Source organism: Alexandromys fortis, unplaced genomic scaffold (assembly GCF_014885135.2).
Source record: "Alexandromys fortis isolate MF-2015 unplaced genomic scaffold, M_Fortis_MF-2015_v1.1 scaffold_0, whole genome shotgun sequence".
NCBI classification, from domain to species: Eukaryota; Metazoa; Chordata; class Mammalia; order Rodentia; family Cricetidae; genus Alexandromys; species Alexandromys fortis.
In genome coordinates, this window is record NW_026067949.1 from 32,333,534 (window position 1) to 32,346,710 (window position 13,177).

The following is a 13,177-nucleotide window of genomic DNA, read 5'->3' on the forward strand; positions in this document are numbered from 1 at the left end:
ACCCAAGGGTGGGACAGAGACAAAGGGCATACCTATACCAGGTACTCTTCAGTTTATATATAAGAATTCATCTGTACAAGTTATGAGGTGGGTATGATCATTATGGCCAATTCAGAAGGATGGAAACTGGGGCCTGGCAAAGCCTGTGCTTCTGAATAGTAGGTTACATGCTTCTAAGAGAGGGCTGAAGCCATGTTTACCCTGTGTTCCCCTACTTACCAAGGTGCACTGTATGTACACAGCAGGAACTCAACAAAGCTGTGCTGTGTGACATTTTGGTAAGAGACGATGGTAGGCACGAGATTGATCCTGCAAAATTACAAAGGAGCTGAAAACTGCCACTTGGTAACAGCCCACAGCACAAGACAAAACATTGCATAGTTGGTCATGTTGTTGACAAGAAAGCCACGCTGCCTTGTCATTTGAAAGTACAGCACACTCATCAAGTATATGGCACCTGATAATAACACTGGTAGCAGACAACGCTGTGACTGTTTCTGTCTTTGCAGCATTATTTCAGTGCTCTCTCTGTTCCTTATAAAAAGGCTCCCATGATGTAAACAACTGCCCTGTTCCTGTAGCAGCGACCTTCTACATCCAATGTTTACCAGGTCTCCTGATTGGATCAGGACTCTTTGCTGACTGACCTGAACAAACTTGCACACTAAGAGCGGTGAGGAGCATAGCAACAAAATGGCCTAATGACGCAGTTCTCAGAATACCTATCCCCCATGCTTCAGCCACGGCCACAGTGTAGGAGTAGAGGGAACTTGATGCCTGACTCCTACATCTCAACTCTTTTAACTCACGTGACGTAAAAATCTTACATTATCATTTTTTCTTGAATATAAAATGTAGGTAGATGATTTGTCCCACCTTTGAGCTCCAGTGAATCTGTCATGGAAGAGATTGCAGCTAGCTTATCTACATAAAAGCATCATTCTGAACTGACTGAATTGCAATACTAGAACTTTAAAATGCTTAGGTATAGCCCAAGACATGAGAAAACAGATCTACAAGTTATCAGAAATGCCCAAGATTAAGCTGGTATTTCAGCTTATTGGCTAACATCACCAACCTTAATTCAACACCCAAACAAGTTCTCTGATAACCCCGTGTGTTCCTCAACAACTCCGGGAAAAGGGCTGACACTGCATCCCAAGCAGGCTGTCTCTCCCTCTGGGGCTGTGGAGGAACCAGTGTCTGCACCTCTCAAAACACTTCTGAGATCATTATAAACCAGTTTCCCCAAAGCCTAGCAGAAACGGAAAAATCTACAAAATGTTTCTTCCAACAGCACCTTCAACTCAATCAGTAAATTTCCCAAATGTTCAGAAGTCTAAAAATACTTATTGGTTGTTGGTTTTGATTCCTCTCCTGGGGCGCTCATCTCCTATCTAACAACGTTTGTCATCTATTTTCAGTCACTATAACGATATACAGCAGGCAAAGCACTTTGTTCTGTTGTGGTTTTGGTTTTCTCTGAGACAGGGTTTCTCTGTAGCCTTGTGTACCCTGAAATTTGCTCTGCAGACGGATCAAACCTTGAACTCAAGAGCTGCCCCTGCCTCTACCTCCCAAGTGCTGGGATTAAAGGCCAGTTTACCATGCCCAGGTTAGGCACTTTGTTTCTTTAAAAGGCTATTTTGGTCAGTTTGGGAGGCTGAAAGCCCATCTTTTCAGGAAGTCCCAGCACTTTAGCTCTGGTGAAGCCCTCAATGTGGATGACTTCATGGTAAAGGTCAAGTGAGATGGGGAGGAAGGAAGACGGGAGAGCAAAGGTGGACAGAGGCCAAACAAAGCAAGGGTTAGGCTCACTCTCATAATAACAACCTGCTCTCAGAGAACTAACTCAGGGAGGCCACCACATTCCACCATACCTAGCCACTGACCTTCCTGCAAACTCCATCTCTTTCTCGGTTTATCGAGACAGGGTTTCTCTGTGTAGCCCTGACTGTCCTGGAACTCCCCCTGTAGACCAGGATTGGCCTTGAACTCAGAGATCCAACTGCCAGTGGTTCCCAAATGCTGGGATTGAAGGTGTGTACTACTGCCACCTTTAAAATATAACACTAGAGTACTACCACACTGAGAACACCTTCCCACACACAAATCTTTGGAGGATAAATCATATCTACATTACACAAAAAACCTATACATGGGCGTCCATGGAATGTGTCTAGTAATTTCTTTTATGGAGTTTGAAATAAGTCCAGACCATTCTACTCCCCATAAGATGCTGTGGGATAATGCTCTTGTACACAGGCAAGATTTGTCACTTGCATTGATTTAATAAAATACTGATTGGTCAGTAGCCAGACAGGAAGTATAGGAGGGGCAAACAGATTCTCCAGTGCTGAGGGAATTGGCAAGGTGTAGTTAATTTAAAAAGAAAAACACATAGTACCCTACAAATGCAAATTTAACGAAAATAGAAAGAAATATGAGAGAAATTTCTGAGTAACTGACCACAATGAAAACACAGTGGCGAAAAGGATGGAGTCACTTCCCTCTGTTGTAAGATTCTCTACCTCCATTCCCACTGCCCCTAATGGTTTATCTGAAATAAATCCAAAAGTGGTATAGACAACTGCTCCTCACAATCACAAAATCAGATTTAAATTTCTCTCTTTCTCTCACAAATACTAAGGACTGACCCGAGAGCCCCCTCCAATCTAGCCAAGTGTTCAACAATTGAGCACATTTCCAGATCTCAATAGTTTAAGATGTAATATAGCACTTGGGAGGCAGAAACAGGGAGATCTCGGTGAGTGCTGGCTCCTGGAGGCTTTTTAATAAACAAAAAGCATGCAGAATGTGAAACTCCAAATAAACATTTAGGACTGTGAGAAAGGCACAGGTAAGCGTGGTGAAGGAAAGGAAATCACTAGGAATGCACTGATACCTGTGGCACCCACGCTGCCAATGAGTGCCACTGCCAGTTCCGTTCCAGAAGTAGTGGCTATTGTCTTAGGAAACTTTGTGAGATTTTGGGGAAACACACAAACCGTCTATTATTTCCTTCAATAGATTTATACTAACTGCCCGTTAAGTCAGGTGTTGTTTTGTTTACCTCGAAGGCATCTCCCAGTTTTTCCAAGTCAATATGTATCTGGACATCAAGCACACCTCCTCTCTCCCTTTAAAGAAGCGAGTTTGCTAATGGCTCTTACTGTCTTCATTTATTATTTAAAAGTTAACCAATCAGAGACGGGCGGTGTTGGCAGAGGCAAGCCGTTATCTGTGAGTTTGAGGCCAGCCTGGTCTACAAAAGCCAGAAACATTGCCTCGAAAAAAACAAAAACAAACAAACAAAAAAAGACTTTACCAACCAATCTTCATCCTATGAAGGTAATGTATATGAAATCTACTCCCACTGTGACTCAATCTGAATACGAACTAGACCTGCTTCCCTAGGTCTGAACTCTAGGGTCCCCAAACCGATAACTGCTTTCAGGTTGACATTCTGCTCATTAGCTCTGCCCGTGCAAACAAAGATTCTGCAAACAGGAGGCCACGCGCAAAAGACTAAAAAGTGTTGGTGGACCTTCACCAAGCACCACCACCTTACAGAACTTTATCTCAAGAATAGTTCTAGGTTAATGGAGATCTAAACGATTCCTCCCAACCTGGCTAGTGCAAGCAAACCCGCAGGAGAGGTGCACATTCTTGGAGTTAACCATAAAGAGCATTAGGGAGGAGTTCGACAGGCTAGGTTAACGTCTGCGAGGCAAGGCGTACCCCACGCCCACTTGGTCAATGCGCTGCGCAGGTATTGGTGCTGATTCGTGAGTTCTACCGTCCTAGTACTGCGGTCTCCATAGCTGCAGAGCAGGGAAGCCGCTCGCGGAGCTGAGCAAAGACTTGCCACTCCACCCCTACCCCTCATCCTGTTGCTCACCGGTGCTGCAGACCCCCAAGTCCTGCAGTGATCACATGCGGCACATCTAGCTGCGTGGGCCACTCTCCAGAAGCGATGCACCCAAACACGCCACATTCCTCACGCATCCCCGACTCCTCCATGTCCATGGCGCCGCCGAAAGCACGTGGACGGACCTGCTGCCGCGGCGCGGTCCGAGCACCAACCAGCTGTCCGCTCTGCTCTAGGAAGCCGCAGAAGCTCACGCCGCCGACCGCCTCCTCCTTCCCCGCGGGCTAGGTTCTCGCTACTGCGGCGGCGCGCGCTTTCCAGGGGCCGTCGCCAGCTGGGCCTCCAGCGCCCGGCCAATCAGCTACGGCGCTGTTCGGGGGCGGAGCTATGGAGTCAAAGGGGTGTGGCCAGCTCTCCGAGGGTGAGGTGTGGGCAGCTACTGTTTCCACACGTGGAAATCTCCGTTATTTTCCGCTCCCGAGACGTCGGTGATGCGAGGAGCGCAGTTGGTGTTGTTTACCCCTCAGAAGATTTGAGCTGTGCGTTCCCCAGGTCGCACGCTGTCCCCCGGCCGTCGGGACTTGGTACGCTCCAACACAGAACCCTCTCCCGGCCAGAGGGGCCCAAGCCTGCGCGCCACTTTTCGCCGCCCGGGATTGAGACGCAGAGCAGCCCGGAAGTGGTGTCTCGTCGGCGCGCATGCGCGGCGGGAATACTGGGGCAAGCGATCCCAGCCCCTTTTGGGGCCAGTCCGGTACTTTGCTGCAGCTTTCCCGACGCAGGGACTGACCAGGCATAGCGGCTTTGCCTCCGCTAGCCCCGCCCTTCCCCGCCCTCCTGAGCCTCTGGAGGTTCTTGTTTTACGGACCGCTTCTTCACTTTCCCGCGTTGTCTTGCACCTTCATCCCACCTAGAATCATGGCGACAGCTGAGGGTGAGTAACAGGCTTTCTGACCCGCTGGTGTCCTCACACTCACCCTCCAGCAGGGAGTTGCTTGCTTGGCGTGGACTCGTGCAGCTCCGGGGTCGGATTGCAGCCCTCCTGGTACAGTGTCTGGCTGGTTCACCCGCGGTGGCGCCATGGGCCCCGATACTGCACACGTGGTGTACGTGCAGGGAGACGTGCTTTGGACACCGAGCACCCGGGTCTCCTGAAATTCCCAGAAAACTCCCCGGGAGTGGAGGAAAGTAGCAGAGTGGTTAGGTGCCCGAGAGGAGAAATGTCCTAAAACTAACGAAGATCCTAGAATCTGGGATAAACAGTCATGAAAATCTAGCAGAATTTTTAACCCAAAGTTTGTTTATTCTGTTAAGATTCTTACGCCAATTATCTCCTTTAGGTTGGGCATATAATTTAATAATATGACTCTAGATCCAGATATTTTGTGGTGGTCTACTGCTTGATTTGTAGTTCAGGCTAGCCTGGGATTTCGGGAACGTGTGTGGGAGAGTACCGATCTGTACTAATTGATAATCTTTGGTGCCACGATAACTTTGGAGAGCACCAAAATCGAAGGAAAACTCACATTGTGTTTGGTAAGTTTAGTTACGCTACCATTTTGTCTCTGCTTGGTTAGAGCCTCCGGAAAGGTGGTTTGCTGCTTTTTACCAAGAAACGCTATCGTGGGCCACAATAAAAGTTTCTACGTAGTGACGTAAATTGTGTTGGCGCCCCAGCATATTATTTCCCACTTTCGAAGAGCGAAAAACAACAACAAAGCGGTGCTATAGCTTCATTAATTGGAACTTTGGCCCAGAATTTTTCTGAGATCAGGGTGCCTGTATTTCAAAACTAGTAAAAATCTCTAGAATATTCCTCTTCGGTGCCATCACTCTCTTGTGAGAGAATGCTATGTTGGGGGGGTATGCTTGAGAAGTCTGGAGTGTTTCTGGTCCCCTAGAACCCGAGTTAAATGCCTTTTTAATAGATACTGCTTTTACGCTTTTGGTTTTTGGCTTTGGGGTTTTTTGTTGTTGTTTTTCGAGCCCCTGTTTCTTTGTAGCTTTCAGAACCTGATCTGGAACGATCTCTTGTAGACCAAGCTAGGCCATTGATTTCCTTCTTGGACACTTAATTGTTTTCCTGTGCCAGCTGCTGGTGTGACCTAATCAACTCTTCTTTGGTTTATTTTTGTTTGTTCCCGAAAGGGTCTCACTGTGTATCTCTGGCTGGCCTCCCCGCTAGCTTTTCCACTTTATTTCCTGCTGCTCTGCCTATTGGCTGCTCTGACCACTACCAGTCTGCGTGGGACCAGGGCACTAAGTGCTCAGCCCTGCTGACCGGCTCCACCCTTGCTGCTTGATCTTGCCACTTTTAATTATGCCATGTGACGTTCTGATCATATTTCAGGCCTCCATGCAGCTTTTACTTTACTCTAGGCTTCTCTGATGCAAGTAAGGTGGTCCTGCTGTGAATATGGGATCCCATAGTCCCTACTTTGTGTTATTTTTATTATGGTTGCTTATTTATTGACTGTTTCTTTCAATACTCAGGTCCCTTGAGAGCAGAAACTAGATTTCATTTGCTATTATATCCATCATCCTGGCACACGAATACCCTGGGAAAGCACTGGGGATAAATGTGCTGTGCAAACATGAGAAGCAATTCCTGTACCTTTACACCTTGGTTCCTTGTTCTTTTCACCTAAGTCATTCCAGTGTGGAGTCTAGTGCTCTGCTGTCTAGCTGTGCACATCTTCAGTCTCGGGGAGAAGCAGGGGCAGAGGAACCTCTGAGTTCAAGGTTAGCCTAGTCTACCAGAGCATTCCAGCCTAGCCAGGACTGTGCAGTGACACCCTGTCTCTGGGAAAAAGAAAATGCTTTTATATTCATTTCCTGGTACTCTCCTACTTCCCCAGTGGAGAGGGCACTGACTGGCGGCAGAGACTTGAAGTACTTCTTTCGAGGGCTAACTAACCCAAGTGTAAATAGAGGAAAGCCTGCCTTTGTCTCCAAGTCTAGCCTAGGAGTCAGGTGGGCCCAGCTTCAGAAGGGAACCTCATAAAAATGTCTTTTGATTTGGGATTTGTTTTTCATTTGGTACTGGGGAGGCCCAAAGAATCTGGGACTTGTTTCTAGTTCAGTCAAAGTTAATCAAACAAAGGTTCCACCTAGTTATAAATCAAAGAGTTCCACTCACTCTTCAAGGCTGTTGTCAACAGGTGTGGCTAGCTGCTGTGCCTGTGCTGGCCCCTGGAATGGGAAGTAGTTGGTCTCACCTAAAACAAAAGTCTAAGGATCCAACTAAGTTCCATTCTGGAAGTAACTTGGGATTTCACCCAGGGAGTGGTTGGTCTAGGGTGTGAGTGTGAAGAATGTAGTCCGTGACTTTCAATTTGTAGGTACGTGCAGTCTTTTGTTGTTTTACTCCTACCTTTTGGGGTTAGGGCATATTAAACTGTTGGAAAATTGAACACAGGCGAATTTTCAGTACATTTCTCAATTTTCACACCTCCACTCTGGAGAAAGGCTGGCCCCCGGCGGGCACTACACTTTCAGCCCAGACTTTTTTTTTTTTTTTAAAGATTTATTTATTATATATACAACATTCTGTCTCCATGTATGCCCGCACGCCAGAAGAGGGCGCCAGATCTCAGTACAGATGGTTGTGAGCCACCATGTGGTTGCTGGGAATTGAACTCAGGACCTCTGGAAGAGCAGCCAGTGCTCTTAACCTCTGAGCCATCTCTCCAGCCCCAGCCCAGACCTTATAAATGTTATGCCAGCTCCGCTGTCACTACCTACACCACCTACTAGATTTTTCAGATGAGTGAAGAAGCCTCTTACAAATTAATTTAAAAAAAAATTGAAATCAAGAAATTATTCTGAATTTTCCCATTTAACTTGTTATGAAAAGTCAAGAAAAATAAAGCATTTTTTTCTACTGTAAATTAATTTAAATAATGTATTGTAGTTGTGTATACAAAAATACTACTGCTAGTTTTCAGGTATCTATACTGGCCTGACCTTGGGGTGTACGTCCCCACTTGTAGCCACTAAGAGCACACCTCCTGTGCACATTTATTACCTTCCCCTTTAAAAGGACTCTTCCCATCTCCCATCTCTTTGTCTGTCTGTCTGTCTGTCTGTCTCTGACTCTTCTCTTCTGACACTCCCAGAGGCCAGTCTCCCCTGCCCCTTTTCCCATTCACTTTCTCCCAATATAAAACCCCTCCACCTAAGCCCTGTCACATGGCATCTTTCTCTCCTGGGCTGCTTTTTGTAAACTACAACAACTACTGTGGTTACACTAATTTTAATTGTTTTAGTTCAGAGACAAGCTGATAGAGAAAACCCGATGTTGATTCAGAAGATTTGGGATTATTTGTAGTTCTGCATATACTAAATGTGTAACCTCAACTTTGTGAGCCTTCGTTTTCTAATCTGTAGTTAATGTAAGTACACTAGCAAAATTATGTGATGATCATGAGAAAATTACATTGAAAAGTATAACGTTTATGCAAATGGTTTTTATAAATTTTTTTATATTAATCACTGTCCATGCTGTGATTCAATCAACATTTTAGCTGATTCTTGGTATTTAGGAAATCTTCCTCAATCTGATATAATTCTATTTTATTTCCACAGTACTGAACATTGGGAGAAAACTCTATGAGGGTAAGACAAAAGAAGTCTATGAATTGTTAGATAGTCCGGGAAGAGTCCTCCTGCAGTCCAAGGACCAGATTACAGCGGGAAATGCAGCCAGAAAGAACCAACTGGAAGGCAAAGCTGCAATCTCCAATAAGATCACCAGCTGTATTTTTCAGCTGTTACAGGATGCCGGTGAGTGCTCACTTTGTGTCTTCATATTGGTCGTTTTCGTGGGGAGAAATTATTTGGGTCAAGAACATGTTATAATTACCTGTGTAATTTACTACATCAAATGTGGTAACTGACTTTTTCTCTGGAAGATGGCTGTATTTGAGTTAAACTGTTTGGGAATGTCTCACAGGCTAAGTTGCATGTAGTAAAATCAAGGCAAGAGTTTTTAAAGTTCTCACAGTTAACTGGTTTGGAGGTAATGGTCTTTAGGTTCAAAGAAACTTTAGGCTGGGGATAGCTCAGTGAGGATAATCTCCAATATTGCCCACAGTCTTGGTTACTTTTCTGTTACCATGACTGAGGCAACTTAGAAAGTATTTAGTTTGGGGTGTACAGTTACAGAGAGTAGAGTTCATGACGGTCATGGCCGGATGGTGGCCGGCAGGCAGGCACTGGGGCAATAGCTGAGAGCTTACACCACACATAGGAGGCAGAGAGCTAACTGGGAATAACTTGGGGTTTTGAAACATCAAAGCCGAGCTCCTCCAACAAGGCCATACCTAATCCCAAACAGTTCCATCAGCTGGGGAACAAGCATTCAAACCCACTTCCCACAAAGACAAAAGAATTTAAGAGAAAGAAGTTAACATTTCCTGTAGTCTTCGGTCCTGTGAATCACCAGTGTAATTTTCTTCTGCAAGGCCGTCTTAGCCTTAGGGAATTTAATTATACAGGCAGCCTTCCTGGTGTTAGCAGCCCTATGTAATAACCTGAATTTACTCCCTGGCGTGCTGCACAGTTGCTCTTTGTTCTGCCTATTAGAGGCAGTACAGACTTAAGTCCTGCTTCTGCTTGTAAATGCTGAGAAGTATTGGAAGGTAGCAGCTGTGCCTTCCTGTCCTTGTGTTCTAAGTGACTGGACTGGACTTAGTTAAGAGTTCCACCTTGAAAAACTATTTTTCTTCCAGTATACAGAATACTGAAGTGAAGGAGGAGAGTTAGGATTTTTTTTTATTATTATTTATTGGATCATGAGGCTTTGTTTTCCAAGTTTATGTGTATGTGCTGAAGCTGGCGGTGTGTGGGGGAGTGTCACATGCATGCATGAGTCCCCTGGTATCTGAAGAGGGCTTCCGGTCCGGTCCCATGGAACTAGATTAGAGGTGGTTGTGAGGAGGTGGTTCCTTGTGGCTACTAGGAACCACACCCGGCTCTGCAAGAGCAAGAAGTGCAGACCCACCTTTCCAGCCCTAGAGCACTATACATTTAAACTGTCCTCAGAGAGGTCGTTAGTTTCCAGAGTCCCATCCCAAACAGCTCTTGGCTTAGCTTTTCAGTTACAATCACAAGAAATGGAAGAGCACATATTATAGATGCTATTTCAAGGACTCTTTAGACATTAAAAGAAAGGGTATCTTTAGAATGTAGGAGTGAATCACAATACTGGACTATAGGACATGAGACTTCTGTACTCCATTTAGCTTTAGACGTAATTTAACACCACTCAGATGATTTATGTGCCTTCCACAAAGTTAGACAATCAGTAGTAAAGAGGGGAGAGACCAGGGTTTCCTGTTTAAAATAAGCCTTATAGGTGGAGGGTAAAACATGCTTAGCTTGGGTCTTTAGGTCTACTGTATGGTTTGCTGTGTGATATTAAAATAAAACTGCTATTTTGATAACGAAAACTTTTTATTTGTTAGCCTTTTTATGATCTTATTTTTAATTATGTATATCTGTGAATGGGTGTAGCACGAATTCAAATTGTTCTTAATAAAAACCCAGAGTCAGATATTAGGGATGAAAGCTGAGAGATCAGAGAAGCAGAGTGGCCAGTCACTAAAGAGACCTTTTACCTCTACCGATGCTCAGACCAAGGGGCAATCCTGTCCTCAGATTGCCTTCTCTGACTGCATCTCCAGACTGCAGTGAGTTCCTGTCTCTTCCTGCTTTATATTTCTCTCTCCACCCTGCCATATCCCTTCCTGTCTCCACCTCTCTAGTGCTGGGATTAAAAGCATAAGCCACCACTGCCTGGCCCCTAGTGGTTTAGCTCTGCACTCTGATCTTTAGGCAAGCATTATATGTTAAGACACAAAGTATACTACATGTGGGAATGTGCATTTGAGTGCAGGTGCCATAAAAGGTCAGAAACATTGGATGCCCTGGAATTGGAGTTAAAAGGGATTGTGAGCCTACAGTCATGGGTGCTAGGGGCCAAACTCTGGTCCTCTAGGATAGCAATAAGCATTTAACCTCTGAGCCATCTCTAATCCCATGGTGAATTTTATTTTTAATAGAGGTTTTTTTTGTTTGTTTGTTTGTTTTTGAGATGGCTAAGCCAATGCAAACCTAACTTGTCTGAGTTCTATCCCCCAGAAACCTTGTAAAGAGGGAGCTGGCCCTGCAGTGTATACATATATAAATTGAAGGATGAACTTTATTCTTTAGGTGTTATTAACCTCTTTAAAGAAAAATTTATTGATTTTTACCCTTTTATCATCAATATGTAGGTATCAAGACTGCTTTCACCAAGAAATGTGGGGAGACTGCTTTCATTGCACCCCAATGTGAAATGATTCCAATTGAATGGGTGTGCCGAAGAATAGCAACTGGATCTTTTCTCAAAAGGAACCCTGGTGTAAAAGAGGGGTATAAGTTTTACCCACCAAAAGTGGAGATGTTCTTCAAGGTGATTGCTTTTGTGACTTAAATTAACTCTTATAACTTATATTAGCCCATAATTCTTGTCTGTGTTAGCCACATGGCTTGGTACCTTTTTCAGTGAGGCAATCACATCTTGCTTCCTCTGTGTCTGGGTGACAACTGCAGACTCAATCTTTCTTCTTCCCAGAATTCTCCTGTTCTCATGGCCCCACTTCTACTTCCTGCCTGGCTACTGGCCAATCAGCATTTCATTAAACAAATAGAAGAAACAAATCTTTACAGGGTAAAACTGTTGTCCTACAGCAAGAAAAGATTTAGATGCTTGGTGGGCCTGGTGGTGCACACCTGCATTCCTGCCCAGTATTTAAGGAATGAAGGTCTGTGCTGAAGAGGTGACTCAGCAGTCAAGGGTACTGACTGTTCTTCCAGAGGACCCAAGTTTGATCCCAGTACACATTTGTGGCTTACAACTATTTAACTCCAGTCCCTGGGAATCTGATGGTCTCTTCTGGTATACATTCAGGGAAAATACCCATACTTGCTGAGAAATGAAATTTAAAGAAGGGGCATAGAAAAATTACTATTTCAAGGCCAGTCTGGGCTATGTAATGAGATACTGTGCCTAGGTGTTTTGATTTTTGTTTTGTTGATTTTTGAGACAGGTTTCTCTGTGTGTCCCTGCCTGGCTATCCTGGAACTCAACTCTCAATCAGGCTGGCCTCAAACTCAGAAATCTGTCTGCCTCCGCTTCCTGAGCACTTGGAGTTTTATAATTTTAGTCATATTATGAACATTTTATTAATTGCTTAAAAAGGAAAATTGACATTGTATCCAAAGTAGATACACGTGATGCACATATATACAGACAGAACATTCATTACATAAAGATTGCTTTATAGACAGAGGACAAATTTGGTTAAGTATTTCATTGCCTAGAATAAGTTTCTTATCTAAATGACCTAAAAGAGCTGTTAAAAGTAAACAAATTAGGGGCTGGAGAGATGGCTAGGCAGTTAGGAGCACTGGCTCAAGATTTAAGTCCCAGCATCCACATGGTGGTTCACATATGCTGGTAACTCCAATTCCAGGGGAATCTAGCTTCCTCTTCTGGCCTCTATAGGCACCATAGTATACAAATGGCATATTATGTACAGGCAAAACACACATAGACCTAAAAAGAAAAACTGTGTGTCTGTAAGAGTAGTCAACTTAGGGCTCAGCACTTAACTATTCTTACAGAGAAGCAGGATTTGCTTTCATCTCCACACATGTAGTATAACAGAAATTTTTTTAAAAAAATTCAAATAGACAAAATTGAATCTTAGGATGTTCTGAGAGAAGGTTAGTTATATTGAAAATATCAATTCTGTTGTTGTTGTTTTTCCCGACAGGGTTTCTCTGTGTGGCCCTGCCTGTCCTAGGACTCATTTTGTAGACCAGGCTGACCTCGAATTCACAAAGACTCTCCTGTCTCTGCCTCCCGAATGCTGGACGTAAAGATGTGCACCACCACTGTCTGGTGAAAATTTCAATTCTCAGGAACACATTCCAGGAAAAAGAGAACTTTATTTTCTCTGGAAAATTCGAAATTCTAAGATTGAAATGAACTTGTACTGCTTTGCCTTATTCTCAGGATGATGCCAATAATGATCCACAGTGGTCTGAGGAGCAACTCATTGCTGCACAGTTTTGTTTTGCTGGACTTGCTATAGGCCAGACTGAAGTGGACATCATGAGTCATGCTACACAAGCTATTTTTGAAATACTGGAGAAAGCCTGGCTGCCCCAGAACTGCACGCTGGTTGATATGAAGGTACTGATAAAATAAGGTTTAAAAATGAAAGTTGTAAATAAGAAATGTCCTTAGTAGTGTGT

At 44.3% G+C, this 13,177-nt stretch overlaps 3 protein-coding genes across 4 annotated transcripts in view; 1 reads left to right on the top strand and 2 right to left on the bottom strand.

The window, feature by feature from the left end:
• Ppat (phosphoribosyl pyrophosphate amidotransferase) overlaps positions 1 to 240 on the bottom strand; it is a 70,308-nt gene extending 70,068 nt beyond the window's left edge. The window contains exon 1 of the mRNA XM_050150244.1: positions 220 to 240. The gene's annotated coding sequence lies outside the window, so the exon portion shown is untranslated. The remainder of the gene's footprint in view (positions 1 to 219) is intronic.
• The window catches only part of LOC126506558 (amidophosphoribosyltransferase-like), a 30,065-nt gene extending 25,889 nt beyond the window's left edge, over positions 1 to 4,176 (bottom strand). The window contains exon 1 of the mRNA XM_050150247.1: positions 3,902 to 4,176. Coding sequence (XP_050006204.1) covers positions 3,902 to 4,029 — 128 coding nt within the window. The 5' untranslated portion in view covers positions 4,030 to 4,176. The remainder of the gene's footprint in view (positions 1 to 3,901) is intronic.
• Positions 1 to 13,177, top strand: part of Paics (phosphoribosylaminoimidazole carboxylase and phosphoribosylaminoimidazolesuccinocarboxamide synthase) — a 53,390-nt gene that overhangs the window by 33,869 nt on the left and 6,344 nt on the right. Inside the window, exons 1-4 of one of the 2 annotated variants that reach the window (XM_050150245.1) lie at positions 4,526 to 4,805; positions 8,459 to 8,656; positions 11,149 to 11,327; positions 12,936 to 13,115. In XM_050150245.1, coding sequence (XP_050006202.1) covers positions 4,790 to 4,805; positions 8,459 to 8,656; positions 11,149 to 11,327; positions 12,936 to 13,115 — 573 coding nt within the window. In that variant the 5' untranslated portion in view covers positions 4,526 to 4,789. Of the gene's footprint in view, positions 1 to 4,525; positions 4,806 to 8,458; positions 8,657 to 11,148; positions 11,328 to 12,935; positions 13,116 to 13,177 lie in introns of those variants that run through there. The other variant, XM_050150246.1, reaches the window with a different exon arrangement.